Below are 18,004 nucleotides of genomic sequence, written 5' to 3'. Positions count from 1 at the left end.
CTGGGGGCTGTGGTCGGGGTTGTGGCTGTGGCTGGGGTTGGGGTTGTGGCTGGGGTTGGGGCTGGGGTTGGGGCTGGGGTTGGGGCTGGGGGCTGTGGTCGGGGTTGATCGGTCCATGCAAATGTTCTGAGAGCGAGAGATAATCATGATTGATAGGCTAGCTGTGCTTCTTGTTCCCCTCTCTTTCTTTTTTTCTCATTTTCTTGCTCTCCCTCGTTTGCATTCTGAAAAGTTGAAAGGGCAACTGTCTGTCACACTGAATAATAACATGGAACAGAGTCACTGGATCAGAGAACCGAGTCGCTGGATCAGAGACACTGGAACAGAGTCACTGGAACAGAGTCACTGGACAGAGTTACTGTCATTGTTCCGTTGTTTTCCTTCTCCTTTCTACTGTGTTGCATCTCATGCAGTCATCCCATGACATTGCTTTCTCCAAACCAGTGCTAGAACAGCACTGAGAGTCTGTAGGAAAAAAACATGTTGAAGGTAAAGCTTTTCTATTTTTTTGTCATGTCCTTCTCTAGCTCTGGTCCAGGGCGATAGTGCACGTTCGGAGGCAGAGGCAACTCGTTGTTGTCGTCATGATGGACCAGAGCTAGTCCTTTTCTAGCTGTATAAAGAACCCCAGGCACCATGATGATGCCTATACAGAGTCCCAGTAGCATTCTCAATATGAATTGAACTCCTTATTTTAGTGGTGAATCAGGTGACTTTGTCTGGGGCTACAACAGCGATGTGTGCTGTTGGGGATAAGGGAGGACTGGAGTTGGGATCCACTGACCTATATAGGGTGCCATCTTGGATGCACAACGTAGCCTCTATTACTCATGTTAAATAAACCCCTCCAGATCAGTTGAACCTGTCAGAGTGAGACTTTTTTCCAAACCCGCCTTTTGTTTCTGTTTTTCTTTCTTAGTATCCTTGTGGTATGAGTTATGAGTGAGTATTTGTTTGCAATACTGCATCCCCTGTTTCCAGTTGCATTTATGTGGTTAAATGTTGCTCTATGTAATGTATCTAAACTACACAGCCAGCGCAGACACATAGCACCCAACACACCGCATCATTACATACTCAGATGTCATAGAAGGATATGGAACGGATTGTGTGCGTCCATTATGCCACCCAATACCCATACAGTGCATTACTTTTGACTAGGGACCATCGGGCTATGTAGGGAATAGGGTGCCATTTGGGACAAAGTCATTGATTCACAGCCTGTAGGCCAGTGGAGGCTTCTGAGGGGAGGACGGCTCATAATGGGGGGAATGAAGCGAATGGAATCGCATCAAACACATGGAAGCCATGTGTTTGGTTTTGTTGATACCATTTCACCTATTCCGCTCCAGTCATTACCATGAGCCCGTCCTCCCCAATCAAGGTGCCACCAACCTCCTGTGATGTAGGTTAGCTTATATCCACTCATATCACACCCTGCAGACATCATCAATTCCAGGTACATTTCACAGAGCTTTGCAGAATGCATAGAGTACACTTGTTCACTGTTAACCTTGCTTGGCTCCCCTTGTGTCCACATGGAGCTAAATATAAATGTCTGTTTGTATACTATTATTATCACCTGACCATGTGACTGTGAGCATCCCCCCCATAATGCTATTCAGTCAGAATGTGCACAGTTGAGGATCAACACTGGCCAACCCACGTCTGCCTGGTTCAATCACAACTGAACTGAGTCCCAAATGACACCATATTTCCCTTTATAGTGCACTACTTTTGCCATAGCCCTATGGGTAGTCTCTCTAGACATCTAGCTGTTGCCTATGGCCTGGTTTTCTAGACTACACTGTGGGTGCAATTTTGGGACTGAACCCAACTCCCACCTTCCTATCTATTTATAATCTGCCTAATAACATGACTCTAGAGGGATTGAATTTCATACCCCACTCTCTTTCCGTCCTTCCCTCTCTTCTCTCTTTCACTTCCTCCCTTCCTGTCTCTTTCTAGAATCCTGGTGTGGTGTGTTGTGGGGGACACTGTCACTTCAGGAGGAGACCCCCAGAGGGGGAGGGGATGTCTATGTTTGTCCGTGTAAGCCTAATACTATCCACCATTTATGACATCATCAGAAGGTGCCTCCATGCCTTGGTGAGAGCAGTAGTAACACCAGAAGAAGAGAAGGGACAGTGGGCCATGGAGGAGCTGCTGACCCCCAGACAACATACTGCTAGGCAGATCAAGGCCCGTTTCCTGGAGGCCCTACAGACCAACAACGTAACGGAGGTCCTGGAGATACTGTACACCACCAACCTGGACATTGACACTGTGCTGGAGGTGGAGGACAAACGCATGGTCCTGGCCTCATACAAGCAAGGTAGGATTGGGGTTGTGCTAGTGAGTTTGGATTCCAGACTAGGGTTGTGCATTGTAGGAGTATGCAGGAACTAAGGTAAAGGCATGGTTGTGATTTCATTCACGCATGGTAAAGGTGAATACTGATATCACTGTTGACTGACTAATATAGGCCTCCATGTGTGGTGGGGGGTTTGATGCAACACTTTGCATTGGTTTAACTCTATGCATGCCTGCAATAGATGATACTTTACTGGTACTGTATGTCTGACAATGCATATACTCAGGGCATTGAAAGCAGATTTGTGGCTTGGCTGTCTTGTTGTTTGCATTAGTTTAGATAGGGTGTGGTGGGTTATTTAACTGTCAACGGTGCTTATAATACAGGTGTTGAGGAGTAGTGTAGGATACCCCCCACTGGATGGCGATAGAACTCCATCAGACCCACTTAGAGTACCCTGAGTAGAGTGATGTCCAGGGAGAGTTTCTAGAGTTGGAAAGGGCACAAGATGATTGACTTTCTTGTTATTATTCTCCTCATGCATACCGTTATATTCACTCATGTTCTTTGTGCCACCTTATATAATAATGCTAAGTAAAGGCTCCCGAGTGGCGCAGCGGTCTAAGGCACTGCATCTCAGTGGTAGAGGTGTCACTACAGACACCCTGGTTTCAATCCAGGCTGTATCACAACTGGCCGTGATTGGAAGTCCCATAGGGCGGTGCACAATTGACCGGTGTAGGCCGTCATTGTAAATAAGAATTTGTTCTTAACTGACTCGCCTAGTTAAAATACAACAGTTACCCCTGCTATTAGTCAAGGTAACCGAATGTGCAAAAGGCATTCAGACACTCTTGGTGGAACATTTTCATTTTAGTAATTTAGGAGACGCTCTTATCCAGAGCGACTTACAGTTAGTGCATTCACCTTAAGATTTACTACATGACCAAAAGTATGTAGACACCTGCTCGTCGAACATCTCATTCCAAAATCATGGGCATTAATATGGAGTTGGTCCCCCCTTTGCTGCTATAACAGCCTTCACTTTTCTGGGAAGGCTTTCCACTAGATGTTGGAACATTGCTGCGGGGGGTGCTTCCATTCAACCACAAGAGCATTAGTGAGGTTGGGCACTGATGTTGGGCGATTAGGCCTGGCTCGCAGTCTGCGTTCCAATTCATCCCAAAGGTGTTCAATGGGGTTGAGGTCAGGGCTCTGTGCAGGTCAGTCAAGTTCTTCCACATCGATCTTGACAAACCATTTCCGTATGGACCTCGCTTTGTGCACGGGGGCATTGTCATGCTGAAACGGGAAAGGGCCTTCCCCAAACTGTTGCCACAAAGTTGGAAGCACAGAATCGTCTAGAATGTCATTGTATGACACAGTGTTAAGATTTCCCCTCACTGGAACTAAGGGGCCTGGCCCGAACCATGAAAAACAGCCCCAGACCATTATTCATTCTCCACCAAACTTTCCGATTTCCAAACTGCCTTTGGAAGCAACATCAGCACAAGAACTGTTCTCCTGGCATCCGCCAAACCCAGATTCATCTGACGGACTGCCAGATGGTGAAGCATGATTCATCATTCCAGGGAATGCGTTTCCACTGCTCCAGAGTCCAGAGGTGGCGAGCTTTATACCACTCCAGCTGACGCTTGGCATTGCGCATGGCTGCTTGGCCATGGAAACCCATTTCATGAAGCTCCCGACGAACAGTTCTTGTGCTGACGTTGCTTCCAGAGGCAGTTTGAAACTCGGTAGTGAGTGTTGCAACCGAGGACAGATGATTTTTACTCGCAATGCGCTTCAGCCCTCGGCGGTATTTTTGGCCACCGATTTGCCGATTGTTGTTATTTATTTTTTATATATAAATATTTTTTAACTAGGCAAGTCAGTTAAGAACACATTCTTATTTTCAGTGACGGCCTAGGAATGGTGGGTTAACTGCCTTGTTCAGGGGCAGAACGACAGATTTGTACCTTGTCAGCTTGGGGATGCAACCTTACGGTTAACTAGTCCAACGCTCTAACCACCTGCTTTACATTGCACTCCACGAGGAGCCTGCCTGTTACGCGAATGCAGTAAGAAGCCAAGGTAAGTTGCTAGCTAGCATTAAACTTATCTTATAAAAACAATCAATCAATCAATCATAATCACTAGTTAACTACACATGGTTGATGATATTACTAGTTTATCTAGCCTGTCCTGCGTTGCATATAATCGATGTGGTGCGCCTTCGCGAAAAAGGTCTGTCGTTGCTCCAACTTGTACCTAACCATAAACATAAATGTCTTTCTTAAAATCAATACACAAGTATATATTTTTAAACCTGCATCTTTAGTTAATATTGCCTGCTAACATGAATTTCTTTTAACTAGGGAAAATGTGTCACCTCTGCAACAGAGTCAGGGTATATGCAGCTGTTTGGGCCGCCTGGCTTGTTGCGAACTGTGAAGACTATTTGTTCCTAACAAAGACAGCCGACTTCGCCAAACGGGGGATGATTTAACAAAAGCGCATTTGCGAAAAAAGCACAATCGTTGCACGACTGTACCTAACCATAAACATTAATGCCTTTCTTAAAATCAATAGTTAGAAGTATATATTTTTTAAACCTGCATATTTAGCTAAAAGAAATCCAGATTAGCAGGCAATATTAACCAGGTGAAATTGTCACTTCTCTTCCGTGCACGCAGAGTCAGGGTATATGCAACATTTTGGGCTGCCTGGCTCGTTGCGAACTAATTTGACAGAATTTTACGTAATTATGACATAACATTGAAGGTTGTGCAATGTAACAGGAACATTTAGACTTATGGATGCCACGCGTTAGATAAAATACGGAACGGTTCCATATTTCACTGAAAGAATAAACGTGATAGTTTCCGGATTCGACCATATTAATGACCTAAGGCTCGTGTTTCTGTGTGTTATTATGTTATAATTAAGTCTATGATTTGATAGAGCAGTTTGACTGAGCGATGGTAGGTAGCAGCAGGCTCGTAAGCATTCATTCAAAATAGCACTTTCGTGCGTTTTGCCAGAAGCCCTTCGCAATGCATTGCGCTGTTTATGACTTCAAGCCTGTCAACTCCCAAGATGAGGCTGGTGTAACCGATGTGAAATGGCTAGCTAGTTAGCCGGGTGCGCGCTAATAGCGTTTCAAACATCACTCGCTCTGAGACTTGGAGTGGTTGTTCCCCTTGCACTGCATGGGTAACGCTGCGTCGAGGGTGGCTGTTGTCGATGTGTTCCTGGTTCGAGCCCAGGTAGGAGCGAGGAGAGGGACGGAAGCTATACTGTTACACTGGCAATACTAAAGTGCTTATAAGAACATCCAATAGTCAAAGGTATATGAAATACAAATCGTATAGAGAGAAATAGTCCTATAATTCCTATAATAACTACAACCTAAAACTTCTTACCTGGGAATATTGAAGACTCATGTTAATAGGAACCACCAGCTTTCATATGTTCTCATGTTCTGAGCAAGGAACTTAAACGTTAGCTTTCTTACATGGCACATAATGCACTTTTACTTTGTTTTCCAACACTTTGTTTTTGCATTATTTAAACCAAATTGAACATGTTTCATTATTTATTTGAGGCTAAATTGATTTTATTGATGTATTATATTAAGTTAAAATAAGTGTTCATTCAGTATTGTTGTAATTGTCATTATTAAAAAGGAAAAAATCGGCCGATTAATCGGCATATGCTTTTGTTGGGGTCCTCCAATAATCGGTATCGGCGTTGAAAAATCATAATCGGTCAACCTCTAGTAGGGACTCTGCTGTCCAAGCTTCAGGGGGAAGCTGGTTCCACCATTGGTTGCCAGGACAGAGAAGAGCTTGGACTGGGCTGAGTGGGAGTTTCCCTCCCGTAGGGGTGGGAGGACCAAGAGGTGGCAGACCGTAGTACTCTGGTTGGGGTGTAGGGTTTTTGCAGAGCCAGAAGGTAGGGAGGGGCAATTCCTCTTGCTGCTCCGTAGGCAAGTACCATGGTCTTGTAGTGTATGTGAGCTTCAACTGAAACTTGGAAAGGGTGAACACCGGCTGTGCTGCGGCATTCTGGATAAGTTGCAGGGGTTTGATAGCACAAGCGGGGAGCCAACAAACAGCAAGTTGCAGTAGTCCAGATCGGAGATGGCAAGTGCCTGGATTAGGACCTGAGCCAATTCTTGTGTGAGGTACTGTCGTACTCTACGGATGTTGTACAGCATGAACCTGCAGGAGCGAGTCACTGCTTTGATGTTTACAGAGAACGACATGGTGTTGTCCAGGGTCAAGTCAAGGTTATTTGCACTCTGGGAGGGGGACACTGGAGTTGTAAATTGTGATGGAAAGGTCTTGTAGCGACAGGCCTTCCCCGGGAAGAAGAGCAGCTCCGTCTTGTTGAGGTTGAGCTTGAGGTGGTGGCCCGACATCCAAGCTGAGATATCTGCCAGGCACGCAAAAATGTGTGTTGCCACCTGGGTGTCAGAAGGGGGAAGGAGAAAAGTAGTTAAGTGTCATCTGCATAGCAATGATATGAGAGACCATATAGAGAGAAGAGGAGAGGGCCTAGAACCGAGCCCTGAGGGACACCAGTAGTGAGAGTACATGGTGCAGACACAGATCCTCTCCACGTCACCTAGTAGGAGCAGCCTGCCAGGTAGGATGGAATCCAAGAGTGTGCAGAGCCAAAGATTCCCAGCCCTGAGAGGGTGGAGAGGAGGATCTGATGGTTCACGATGTCGAAGGCAGAAGATAGATCTAGGAGGATGAGAACAGAGGAGAGATAATTCAGCTTTGGCAGTGTGGAGATTCACCGTTACACAGAGGGGTCGAGTGTTGGTTTCTTGAGGAGTGGAGTGACTCGAGACATTTTGAAGTCAGAGTGGTCAGGAATGAATAGATGAGGGAAGTGAGGAGAAGTTCTCCAGAGATGCTCTAGAGGAGGGAGGAAGGGATGGGATTGAGCGGGCAGGTTGTCGAGTGACCGGAGCTCACTACTCTCAGGATGCCATTGGGAGAGAGAGGGGAGATTGAGTCTCATTAACTTCTTAAAGTATAGGGGGCAGTAGTTTCACGGCCGGATGAAAAACGTACCCAAATTAAACTGGTTACTACTCTGGCCCAGAATCTAGAATATGCATATTATTAGTATATTTGGATAGAAAACACTCTGAAGTTTCTAAAACTGTTTGAATGGTGTCTGTGAGTATAACAGAACTCATATGGCAGGCAAAAACCAAAAAAACTTCATCCAGGAAGTGGGAGATCTGAGAATTGTAGTTCTTCTTTCTAATCCCTATCGAAACTACAGTGTCTGTGGGGTCACGTTGCACTTCTTAAGGCTTCCATTGGCTGTCAAAAGCCTTCAGAAAGTTTTTTCATCGTTGTCCTGTAACCGGGCAGAGAATAGTAGCTCAGTCAATGAGTGGACTGCCTATGGACAAAGCGATTGGTAATGCCCGATCCCACGAGAGAGCCTTTCCTTATTTTTCTTCTGGAATGAATACGCTATTGTCCGGTTGGAATATTATCGCATTTTTACGTAAAAAATACCATAAAGATTGATCGTAAACAACGTTTGACATGCTTCTAAGAAAGGTAATGGAACATTTTGACTTTTTGTGTCTCAAGGTATTTGTCTCAAGGTATTTGGACATAAATATGGATTATTTCGAACAAAAACAACATTTCTTGTGGAAGTAGCAGTCCTGGGAGTGCACTCTGACGAAGATCAGCAAAGGTAAGAGAATATTTATAATACTAATTCTGAGTTTAGGTGACCCCAGAACTTGGCGGGTGTCTGTATAGCTTGCTTTGATGGCGAGCTATGTACTCAGAATATTGAAAAATGTGCTTTCGCCGAAAAGCTATTTTAAAATCTGACACAGCGGTTGCATAAAGGAGTAATGTATCTATAATTCTTAAAATAATTGTTATGTATTTTGTCAACGTTTATGATGAGTATTTTTGTAAATTGATGTGGTCATTCACCGGAGGTTTGGTGGGAATACATTTTCTGAACATCACGCGCCAATGTAAAATGCTGTTTTTGGATATAAATATGAACTTTATCGAACAAAACCGTCCAGGAATAGGCTTTGTGTAACATGATGTCCTAGGAGTGTCATCTGATGAAGATCGTCAAAAGTTAGTGCTTCATTTAGCTGTGTTTTGGGTTTTTGTGACATATATCCTTGCTTGGAAAATGGCTGTGTGGTTATTTTTGTCTATGTACACTCCTAACATAATCTAATGTTTTGCTTTCGCTGTAAAGCCTTTTTGAAATCGGACAATGTGGTTACATTAAGGAGAAGTGTACCTTTAAAATGGTGTAAAATAGTCGTATGTTTGAGAAATTGAAATGATTATATTTTTGCTGTTTTATATTTTGCGCCATGCTATTTCACTGGCTGTTGAATAGTGTGGGACGGTCATGTCCCACCTAGCCCAGAGAAGTTAATGATTGTAAAAAGTTAATATTTGTAATGTTTTTTTCACTACTCTAGGTTTCTGGTTGCCAGACTACAAGCTAGAGTGTTCATGGGCGATGGGCCTCCACGTCTGTGTAATGTACAACTACCTGGAGACAGCCCTGGTGCTGCTGCAGAAGGGGGCGGCGGTTAACAGGAAGCCCAATGGGAAGACCCCACTTCACGTGGCCTGTACGGTCGCCCACGGTGACTGTGTGGCCCTGTTATTGGGCCACGGGGCGAGGGTCAACAGCCTGTCTCTGAGTGGACACACACCACTACACTACTGTATAACTAAAGAGTCTGTGGACTGTGCCAAGCAACTCATCCTTAATGGTGAGAATGGATGGAGATTAAATAAAAGTGTTCAGTGCAGGTAAAATCATGTTATTTTGAGGTTGCCATGTCTTTGGATATGCAAAATCATATGATTAAGTAGGCCTACTGTACTTATGCATTTTCTATCTCCCTGCCTCCTTCCCTCCCTACCTCCAGGGGGCAATGTGAACAAGCCCAGTCAGAGCAAAGACGAGGACACACCTTTACACACGGCAGCCCGCCTGGGCATCCCTGAGCTGGTGGCTCTCTACATCTCCCACGGGGCCCAGGTGGACGCGGTCAACTCCCTCCAGGAGACGCCCCTGATCACTGCAGCCTTCTGGGCCCTGGACATCCGTGAACAGACCTACAGCGAGGACCACCACCTGGTCTGCCGCATTCTGCTAGACCACGGTGCAGGTGAGGTAAAACGGATTGGTGTTCTGGGTCACTCCTAACAGATTTTTATTTTATTTTTTTATTTTTTTATTTCACCTTTATTTAACCAGGTAGGCCAGTTGAGAACAAGTTCTCATTTACAACTGCGACCTGGCCAAGATAAAGTAAAGCAGTGTGACACAAACAACAACACAGAGTTACACATGGAATAAACAAACATACAGTCAATAACACAATATAAAAAAATCTATATACAGTGTGTGCAAATTAGGTAAGATTAGGGAGGTAAGGCAATAAATAGGCCGTAGTTGCGAAGTAATTACAATTTAGCAATTAAACACAGGAGTGATAGATGTGCAGAAGATGAATGTGCAAGTAGAGATACTGGGGTGCAAAGGGGCAAAAAATAATAATAACAATATGGGGATGAGGAAGTTGGATGGGCTATTTACAGATGGGCTATGTACAGGTGCAATGATCTGTAAGCTGCTCTGACAGCTGATGCTTAAAGTTAGTGAGGGAGATATGAGTCTCCAGCTTCGGTAATGTTGCAATTCGTTCCAGTCATTGGCAGCAGAGAACTGGAAGGAAAGGCTGCCAAAGGAGGAATAGGCTTTTTTACGAGGGTATGTTTGGCAGCATGAGTAAAGGATGCTTTGTTGTGAAATAGGAAGCCGATTCTAGATTTAATTTTGGATTGTAGATGCTTAATGTGAGTCTGGAAGGAGAGTTTACAGTCTAACCAGACACCTAGGTATTTGTAATTGTCCACATACTCTAAGTCAGAACCGTCCAGAGTAGTGATGCTGGACGGGTGGGCAGGTGCGGCCAGCGATCGGTTGAAGAGCATGCATTTAGTTTTACTTGCATTTAAGAGCAGTTGGAGGCCACGGAAGGAGAGTTGTATGGCATTGAAGCTCGTCTGGAGGTTAGTTGACACAGTGTCCAAAGAAGGGCCAGAAGTATACAGATGAGGTCTGGGGCCGTACTGTATGTATCAAGCATCTCAAAGTAGGAGTGCTGATCTAGGATCAGGTCCCCCTTGTCCATGTTGTCTTATTGATTGTAAAACCCCTTACAGTGGATGTACGTGCCCCCGCGGAAATTGAATTAGAATAATTTAAAAAACGTGTCAGTTTAAGCTAGAGATATCGTTTTTTTGCATTGGATGCATCTCAATCCACTGTATCCGTCTATGTCGGCCTTCTGCATCGGCGGTGAAAGGTGACAGAGCTAGAGCAGTGTTTGTCAGACCATGAGACAACACGAAAATCAGTCTTCTCACAGCCAATCTGCTGTGTTCGGACAGTGTGGGCTACACACCCCTCTGTGGAAAGGTGAGACTCTCACGAACACGTACATGTCGGGTGACGACAGACCTCACAAGACTCGTCTCAAGGTCCCCGGTACCAGCTGAAAAAATGTATGGAAGTATATATGGAGTGCCAAAAATAAGGCATAGGACAGATACTTCAGAACAAACTTCCTTCAGATTTTTGGGGGGACTATCTGTTCCATGTAGTGAATCTGTTAGTCAATGCGTTTGTATAATTGTTTTATTCTTCAAGGCGTCTTAAAATTCAAAATCAAATAGCTAAATGATCCTTGGTATGACATTCTTAAAACATTTCTATATAGCTTAGTAGAACCCTACCCCCTCTCACGGCTTAGACAGGGCTTAGACTCTTATGGGTTAACAGCAAAACTGATCCTAAATCAGCACTTCACTCTGAGACGCTTGATACGGCCCCTTATAAGGCTTGGATTTACATCATGGTTCACCTCGTCAGATGCATTATCATCATCAGGATGCAAAACGACTTTGTCTGTGTCTCATCACACCCCTACAGAAGGCCTCAAAATCATATCTTCCAGGCATTTGTCTAGGTAATTGTGTATGCTAATTACTGGTAGAAAAAAAGGAGGCAAACTACATTACTGTTAACCCTTTGTTGGTTCCAGGCCCTAACCCGTTGTTGGTTCCAGGCCCTAACCCTTTGTTGGTTCCAGGCCCTAACCCTTTGTTGGTTCCAGGCCCTAACTCTTTGTTGGTGCCAGGCCCTAACCCTTTGTTGGTTCCAGGCCCTAACCCTTTGTTGGTTCCAGGCCCTAACCCTTTGTTGGTGCCAGGCCCTAACCCTTTGTTGGTTCCAGGCCCTAACCCTTTGTTGGTGCCAGGCCCTAACCCTTTGTTGGTTCCAGGCCCTAACCCTTTGTTGGTTCCAGGCCCTAACCCTTTGTTGGTTCCAGGCCCTAACCCTTTGTTGGTTCCAGGCCCTAACCCTTTGTTGGTGCCAGGCCCTAACCCTTTGTTGGTTCCAGGCCCTAACCCGTTGTTGGTTCCAGGCCCTAACCCTTTGTTGGTTCCAGGCCCTAACTCTTTGTTGGTGCCAGGCCCTAACCCGTTGTTGGTTCCAGGCCCTAACCCTTTGTTGGTTCCAGGCCCTAACCCTTTCTTGGTTCCAGGCCCTAACCCTTTCTTGGTTCCAGGCCCTAACCCTTTGTTGGTTCCAGACCCTAACCTGTATGAAGACGACTATAAGACAGCCCTGCACAAGGCCTCCTGGAACTGTGACCATGTGCTGATGCAGATGCTGCTGGAGGCGGGGGCGAACACTACGACCATGGACATCAACGGCTGTGAACCCATCCAGTACGTCCTGAAGGTCACCTCCGTCAGGCCCATGGCTATCCCTGAGCTCTGTTACCAGCTGCTGCTCAACTTCGGAGCTCCACGGGTCTACCCGCCGCAGTTCCACAAGGTAGGGAAAGACTTTGGAGGTCATTAGAGATACTGGCCGGAGTTCCACAAGGTAGGGGTAACACTTTGGTGGTCAGCAGAGATACCTGCTGGAGTTCAATGGTGTAAAGTACTTACGTAAAAATACTTTAAAGTACTACTTAAGTTGTTTTTTGGGGGTATCTGTACTTTACAATATATATTTTTGACAACCTTTACTTCACTACATTCCTGAAGAAAATAATGTACTTTTTACTCCATACATTTGCCTTGACACCCAAAAGTACTCGTTACATTTTGACAGGAAAAAACTGAAATTCACACACTTATCAATAGAACCTCCCTGGTCATCTCTACTGCCTCTGATTTGGTGGACTCACTAAACACACATGCTTTGTTTGTAAATTATGTCTCAGTGTTGGACACTGCAAGATTCACAAAAAATACATGTTTTTGTTAAAAAATGTCTAGCCTGTCTATGGGTAACAGGGTTGACATGTTATGCTCGACCTGCTCAGTGTTCCACCACAAAACAACAAAAAATGTCCAAAAAGAGTAGAATCAGCTCACCTGCTTTTACACTAGGATTTGACTATTAGATATTCAATGTTTCTTTTGGAAAACTAATTTAAAAAATGTATAGTTTCACCATAAAATGAGGGACAGACATTTTATGTGATTAGATTAATCGCTAATCACATGGAATAATAATATTTGGAAATAACTAGGGCAATGATGGTGAAAACTTGTTGTACAATGTTGGGGTTAAGTGGGTTCAGATCTTCCTAGAAGTCACAGAGGGACATGTATCAAATTTGGCAGGCTTTTAAAATTCTAAATTGGTGCACAATTTCCACTTAAAATATCAAAGGAATGCAAAAGGTACTAATTTGGTGGAACGACCCATTTGTCTAACTCTGTAGGTGTTGCAGGCCTGCCATGAGTGTCCCAATGCAGTGGAAGTCATGATGAACTCATATGAGTGTATCAAACCCACCAACAAGTGGAGATCATCCATTCCTGACGCCTCCTACAAGGTAACTTTGCAGCATTATAAAGTTAAACAAACTGAAATGTTGCTGACTTAGTTGCACACTAATCAGGACCAGTCTGAGACACATTTAATATGATATAATCACCCCAAAGGGATTATGCACTGACATTCATTTACGCGTATTCTCCATATTATAGTGACATTTAACCCGGGTCCAGTGACTGTCAACCCAACACGCTAGTCGTTACGCCCAGAGATCCAAACCTTTTGACAAGGTGTTGGGTAAGGTCGCTGTGTGTTGGGTTAAGGTCACTATGTGTTGGGTTAAGGTCGCTGTGTGTTGGGTTAAGGTCACTATGTGTTGGGTTAAGGTCGCTGTGTGTTGGGTTAAGGTCACTATGTGTTGGGTTAAGGTCGCTGTGTGTTGGGTTAAGGTCACTATGTGTTGGGTTAAGGTCACTGTGTGTTGGGTTAAGGTCGCTGTGTGTTGGGTTAAGGTCACTATGTGTTGGGTTAAGGTCGCTGTGTGTTGGGTTAAGGTCACTATGTGTTGGGTTAAGGTCGCTGTGTGTTGGGTTAAGGTCACTATGTGTTGGGTTAAGGTCGCTGTGTGTTGGGTTAAGGTCACTATGTGTTGGGTTAAGGTCGCTGTGTGTTGGGTTAAGGTCGCTGTGTGTTGGGTTAAGGTCGCTGTGTGTTGGGTTAAGGTCGCTGTGTGTTGGGTTAAGGTCGCTGTGTGTTGGGTTAAGGTCGCTGTGTGTTTGGTTAAGGTCGCTGTGTGTTGGGTTAAGGTCGCTGTGTGTTGGGTTAAGGTCGCTGTGTGTTGGGTTAAGGTCGCTGTGTGTTGGGTTAAGGTCGCTGTGTGTTGGGTTAAGGTCGCTGTGTGTTGGGTTAAGGTCGCTGTGTGTTGGGTTAAGGTCACTATGTGTTGGGTTAAGGTCGCTGTGTGTTGGGTTAAGGTCACTATGTGTTGGGTTAAGGTCGCTGTGTGTTGGGTTAAGGTCACTATGTGTTGGGTTAAGGTCGCTGTGTGTTGGGTTAAGGTCGCTGTGTGTTGGGTTAAGGTCGCTGTGTGTTGGGTTAAGGTCACTATGTGTTGGGTTAAGGTCGCTGTGTGTTGGGTTAAGTTCACTATGTGTTGGGTTAAGGTCGCTGTGTGTTGGGTTAAGGTCGCTGTGTGTTGGGTTAAGGTCGCTGTGTGTTGGGTTAAGGTCACTATGTGTTGGGTTAAGGTCGCTGTGTGTTGGGTTAAGGTCACTATGTGTTGGGTTAAGGTCGCTGTGTGTTGGGTTAAGGTCACTATGTGTTGGGTTAAGGTCACTATGTGTTGGGTTAAGGTCACTATGTGTTGGGTTAAGGTCACTATGTGTTGGGTTAAGGTCACTATGTGTTGGGTTAAGGTCACTATGTGTTGGGTTAAGGTCGCTGCAATAGGTTTCTGTTTTGTTTCTCCAGCAACATGAGGAATTCTATGAGTCCATGTTTGCTGTGTGCTCCAACACGCCTCGTTGTCTGATGCACCAGGCCCGGTGTGCTGTCAGGAGGGCTATGGAGAACCGCTGTCACTCTGGGGTAGGAACCCTCCCCATACCTACCCCCATCCAGAGATACCTGCTACTGGAACCTGAGGGGACCTTCTATTGATGGACTTACTGATTAGGTGTTTGACTGAATGATCTACCTTTAGAGAACAGCTGCCCTGAGTGATACACGAGAGACAGTATCTGATGCTATTGGTAGTACTATAGATGGAGGGTAGTTTAGGTTAGTTAGTACTTAGCTAGGTGCACAGGTATACAGCACACTGCCACTTCCACACTCTATCCCTAGGTGGCAGCAGCAACCAGGTCAGGTGCTGAGCTCTGCCAGGAAGCCTCGATAAACAGTGAATTGCTCACAGGTGGGGGCAATAAGAGACTGCAGGTGATTGCAAAGAGGGAGGTTGGCCAGCCAGCGTTTGTGTAAAAACTTGTTGAAGGCCTTTTGTATATCACTATTTGAACGAATACCAACCACAAGTATAGCGTTGAGACAGAGATCGACCTGAACCTGGTAAGTTTGCTGTCTCCTCGGACACATGTGTTCAACACCTGGCCCGCTTAGTCTTTCTTCTCATGTTAATGCACACATTTAGATAGGTTACACATCATTTAGCCAGGCCTAGGACCCCTAGACATAGAGTGTAGTGATAAATGAAGTCTGGCCAGGTGCTTTCCAAACACTATCACTTAGGTCCAGTCATTGAAACAGGAAATAAAAAAAACTGTACTAAGAGATGCTGCTGTTGCTGAAAGTGGAACCAAAAGAGATGATGATAGCACTGCCTAGTAGTCGAGACTAACACTGGGTCAAACACACTGACTGGATATCTAGATCTTACTGTAGACTCCAGTCTATTGTGATAATGACATATGAGGACATTGGTCTTCTTTAGCCCGACGTGATGGATGTATCAGTCTGACAGCTGAAGCTTCTTTCAGACATTAATACTGGATGTCCTGGTCTATGATGTCACCTGTTGGTGTGACACCAAGGATCCACTGCAGCACTGACTGACTTCAGGCTGTCTGACTCCCTCCCTTCCCTCTCCTCTCCCTCCCTTCCTTCCCTCTCCCTTCCCTGCCTTCCCTCTCCCCCTCCTCTCCCTTCCCTCTCTCTCCCCTCTCCCTTTTTATATTTTTCTCCTTCCTCCCCTCTCTCTGCTCCCCTCCCTTCCTCCTTCTCTTTCTTTATCACTTCCCCCCTTCTCCCTCCCTCTCTCTGTGTGGGTAACCCCATGACTCACCACTGCAGAGTGGATTTCAGATTTCACCCAGCAACCAGCGCACCCTGCTCTCACGCGCTCCTTTCAAAAGGACAAATACTTGGCAGTTCACTCAAGACATTTCTCAGTGTGTTTCCATTCACTTGATAGTGCTGACAGTGTGATGCACAGACATCATCACAGGGACTCGCTATCTTTACTTCTAAGACAAATGTTTTTGGAATACTCTGATAATGACTGCGTTATCTAAGGTTGTGTTATTTTGAATCATTTCTATGCTGCTGCAATCTCTGTGTTTACATCTGCCCAAAGATGGGCAGTAGACCACCTGGGGGGAATGTATGACTTCTTGAAACAGTTAGCATTGCACAGATGTACAGTAGCCTACAGCATGCACTTGGAGACCTATAAGTTCAATAAAGCATCTATTCAATGGCAACACAGCACACAATAATGATGTATGGTCTCTAAATAACTTCACCCTTTGTTGATCCTCTCCAGACTACTTAAGATGAAGTAGTTCACTCTATGACTGAGCTCCTATCACCTTTAAGGCTTAGATGGCTCTGTATATTGTATTAAATGTAACCTTTACCTTCAAGCTCCATACCCAAATGTCTGTATAATGGTGGGTCTAGTTCAATCAGCATTAGGTATAATTTGCGATGGTGGGAATATAGATAATAGCAGAGAGCATAGAGGGAGCACTTCAGAGACTTGGGCTGAATAGAGCAAGACGTCAAAGCTATTAATCCTTCTGTTAGAGAGGAGATAACGAAGCTCGTCGCTGAGAGAGAGATGAACTGGCAGCCGTACACTCAGAGGCTGAGCTACAGGGTTCTGTACTTTACATAATGAGGAGGGAACAAACACAATGGGAATGAATGGAGCAGCCAGCAACTCCATCTGTATAGTCCTGTAGTCTCATAAACCAGGTATTATATATGAACAGATGAATGCTCTATAGCGAAAGAGCAGAGTGGTTTAGGAAGTTACACTAGAAAGGATAAAGGATGTGGAGGAGTCAATAGTTTCGTTAGTAAGTGTGTGTGTGTAGGGGGATCTTGCAGTAACATGTCTTTTGGTCTAACGTGAAGGGTCACTAGAGTGTGACATGTTCAATGGGGCTTCCAATGGTCTGGTAATGGATGGTGATGATTGTGAAAGGAGCCCTAAACAACCCAGTACACAGGGGCAGTGTTGTTATTGAGAATGGACTGTCAATTACTTAAGACGACTACTGTCTTTTTATATTCATATGTTCTTTATTTTTTAACATCTCTACCTGTGCCGTTTTACAAAACTTTGTTGTGTAGCAGTAGCCTCAGCACAGTCCAGTCCGCGTCACATGCTGTAATGCAGGGATCATCAACTAGATTCAGCCATGGGCTGGTTTTTTTCATGAGCGGATGGTTGGGGACGGAACATAATTACAAATCATTTGTAGACTACAACAAGGCCAAACAGAGATCCTACTAAATGATTGTGTCATTCTATGCATATCACTTAGAACCGGGGTAGGCAACCCTGTTCCTGGAGTGCCTCAGGTACTGCAGGATTTTGTCCCAACTAGGCACCACACCTAACCAACTGAGCTAATTGATCAGTTCAGTGATTGCCTAAATTCAACACACCTGGTCTTCCAGGTCAGTTAAATCAAAATGTATGAAGTGCCTGTGACACTCCAGGACCAGGGTTGCCTACCCGACTTAAGAATATCCTATTCTCCACAATTCCACCTGGTTAATTGTGACAACTGGTGTTACCAGATGCTGTCTAACAACCCCTGATAAAAGGTCCGTTTTTCTCCATCTCTCTGATGGTTAAGATTGGGGTAGGATAATCTGATCCTAGATCTGTGGTTCTGTGGGAAATGTCTACCTCAAGTATTCAGTCGCCTATGTTCTAGTTATGTACTGTTATACCTTGTAGCACGTGATGTCTTTTGAGGGAGTAATAGCAGGGGACTGTACTGTAATTGTCTTGTCGCGTGTGCGTTTGGGGGAGTG

General features: G+C 45.0%; 1 protein-coding gene across 2 annotated transcripts; it reads left to right on the top strand.

The window, feature by feature from the left end:
* Positions 1–66: 66 nt before the first annotated feature.
* Positions 67–16,488, top strand: asb4 (ankyrin repeat and SOCS box containing 4). 2 transcript variants are annotated; one of them, XM_014178492.3, is made up of 6 exons: positions 67–2,335; positions 8,817–9,116; positions 9,276–9,518; positions 12,012–12,259; positions 13,170–13,274; positions 14,687–16,488. In XM_014178492.3, exons 1-6 carry the CDS (start codon positions 2,035–2,037, stop codon positions 14,873–14,875), a joined length of 1,386 nt encoding a protein of 461 aa, XP_014033967.2. In that variant the 5' UTR covers positions 67–2,034; the 3' UTR covers positions 14,876–16,488. The 2 variants fall into 2 exon arrangements, with proteins under 2 accessions (XP_014033967.2, XP_014033966.2); XM_014178491.3 differs by having other exon boundaries at positions 68–2,335; positions 13,161–13,274; positions 14,687–16,483.
* Positions 16,489–18,004: the final 1,516 nt, after the last annotated feature.

This window comes from Salmo salar, chromosome 27 (assembly GCF_965601325.2).
Source record: "Salmo salar chromosome 27, fSalSal1, whole genome shotgun sequence".
In the NCBI taxonomy this organism is placed as follows: domain Eukaryota; kingdom Metazoa; phylum Chordata; class Actinopteri; order Salmoniformes; family Salmonidae; genus Salmo; species Salmo salar.
This window is presented reverse-complemented; position numbering and strand designations above follow the sequence as displayed.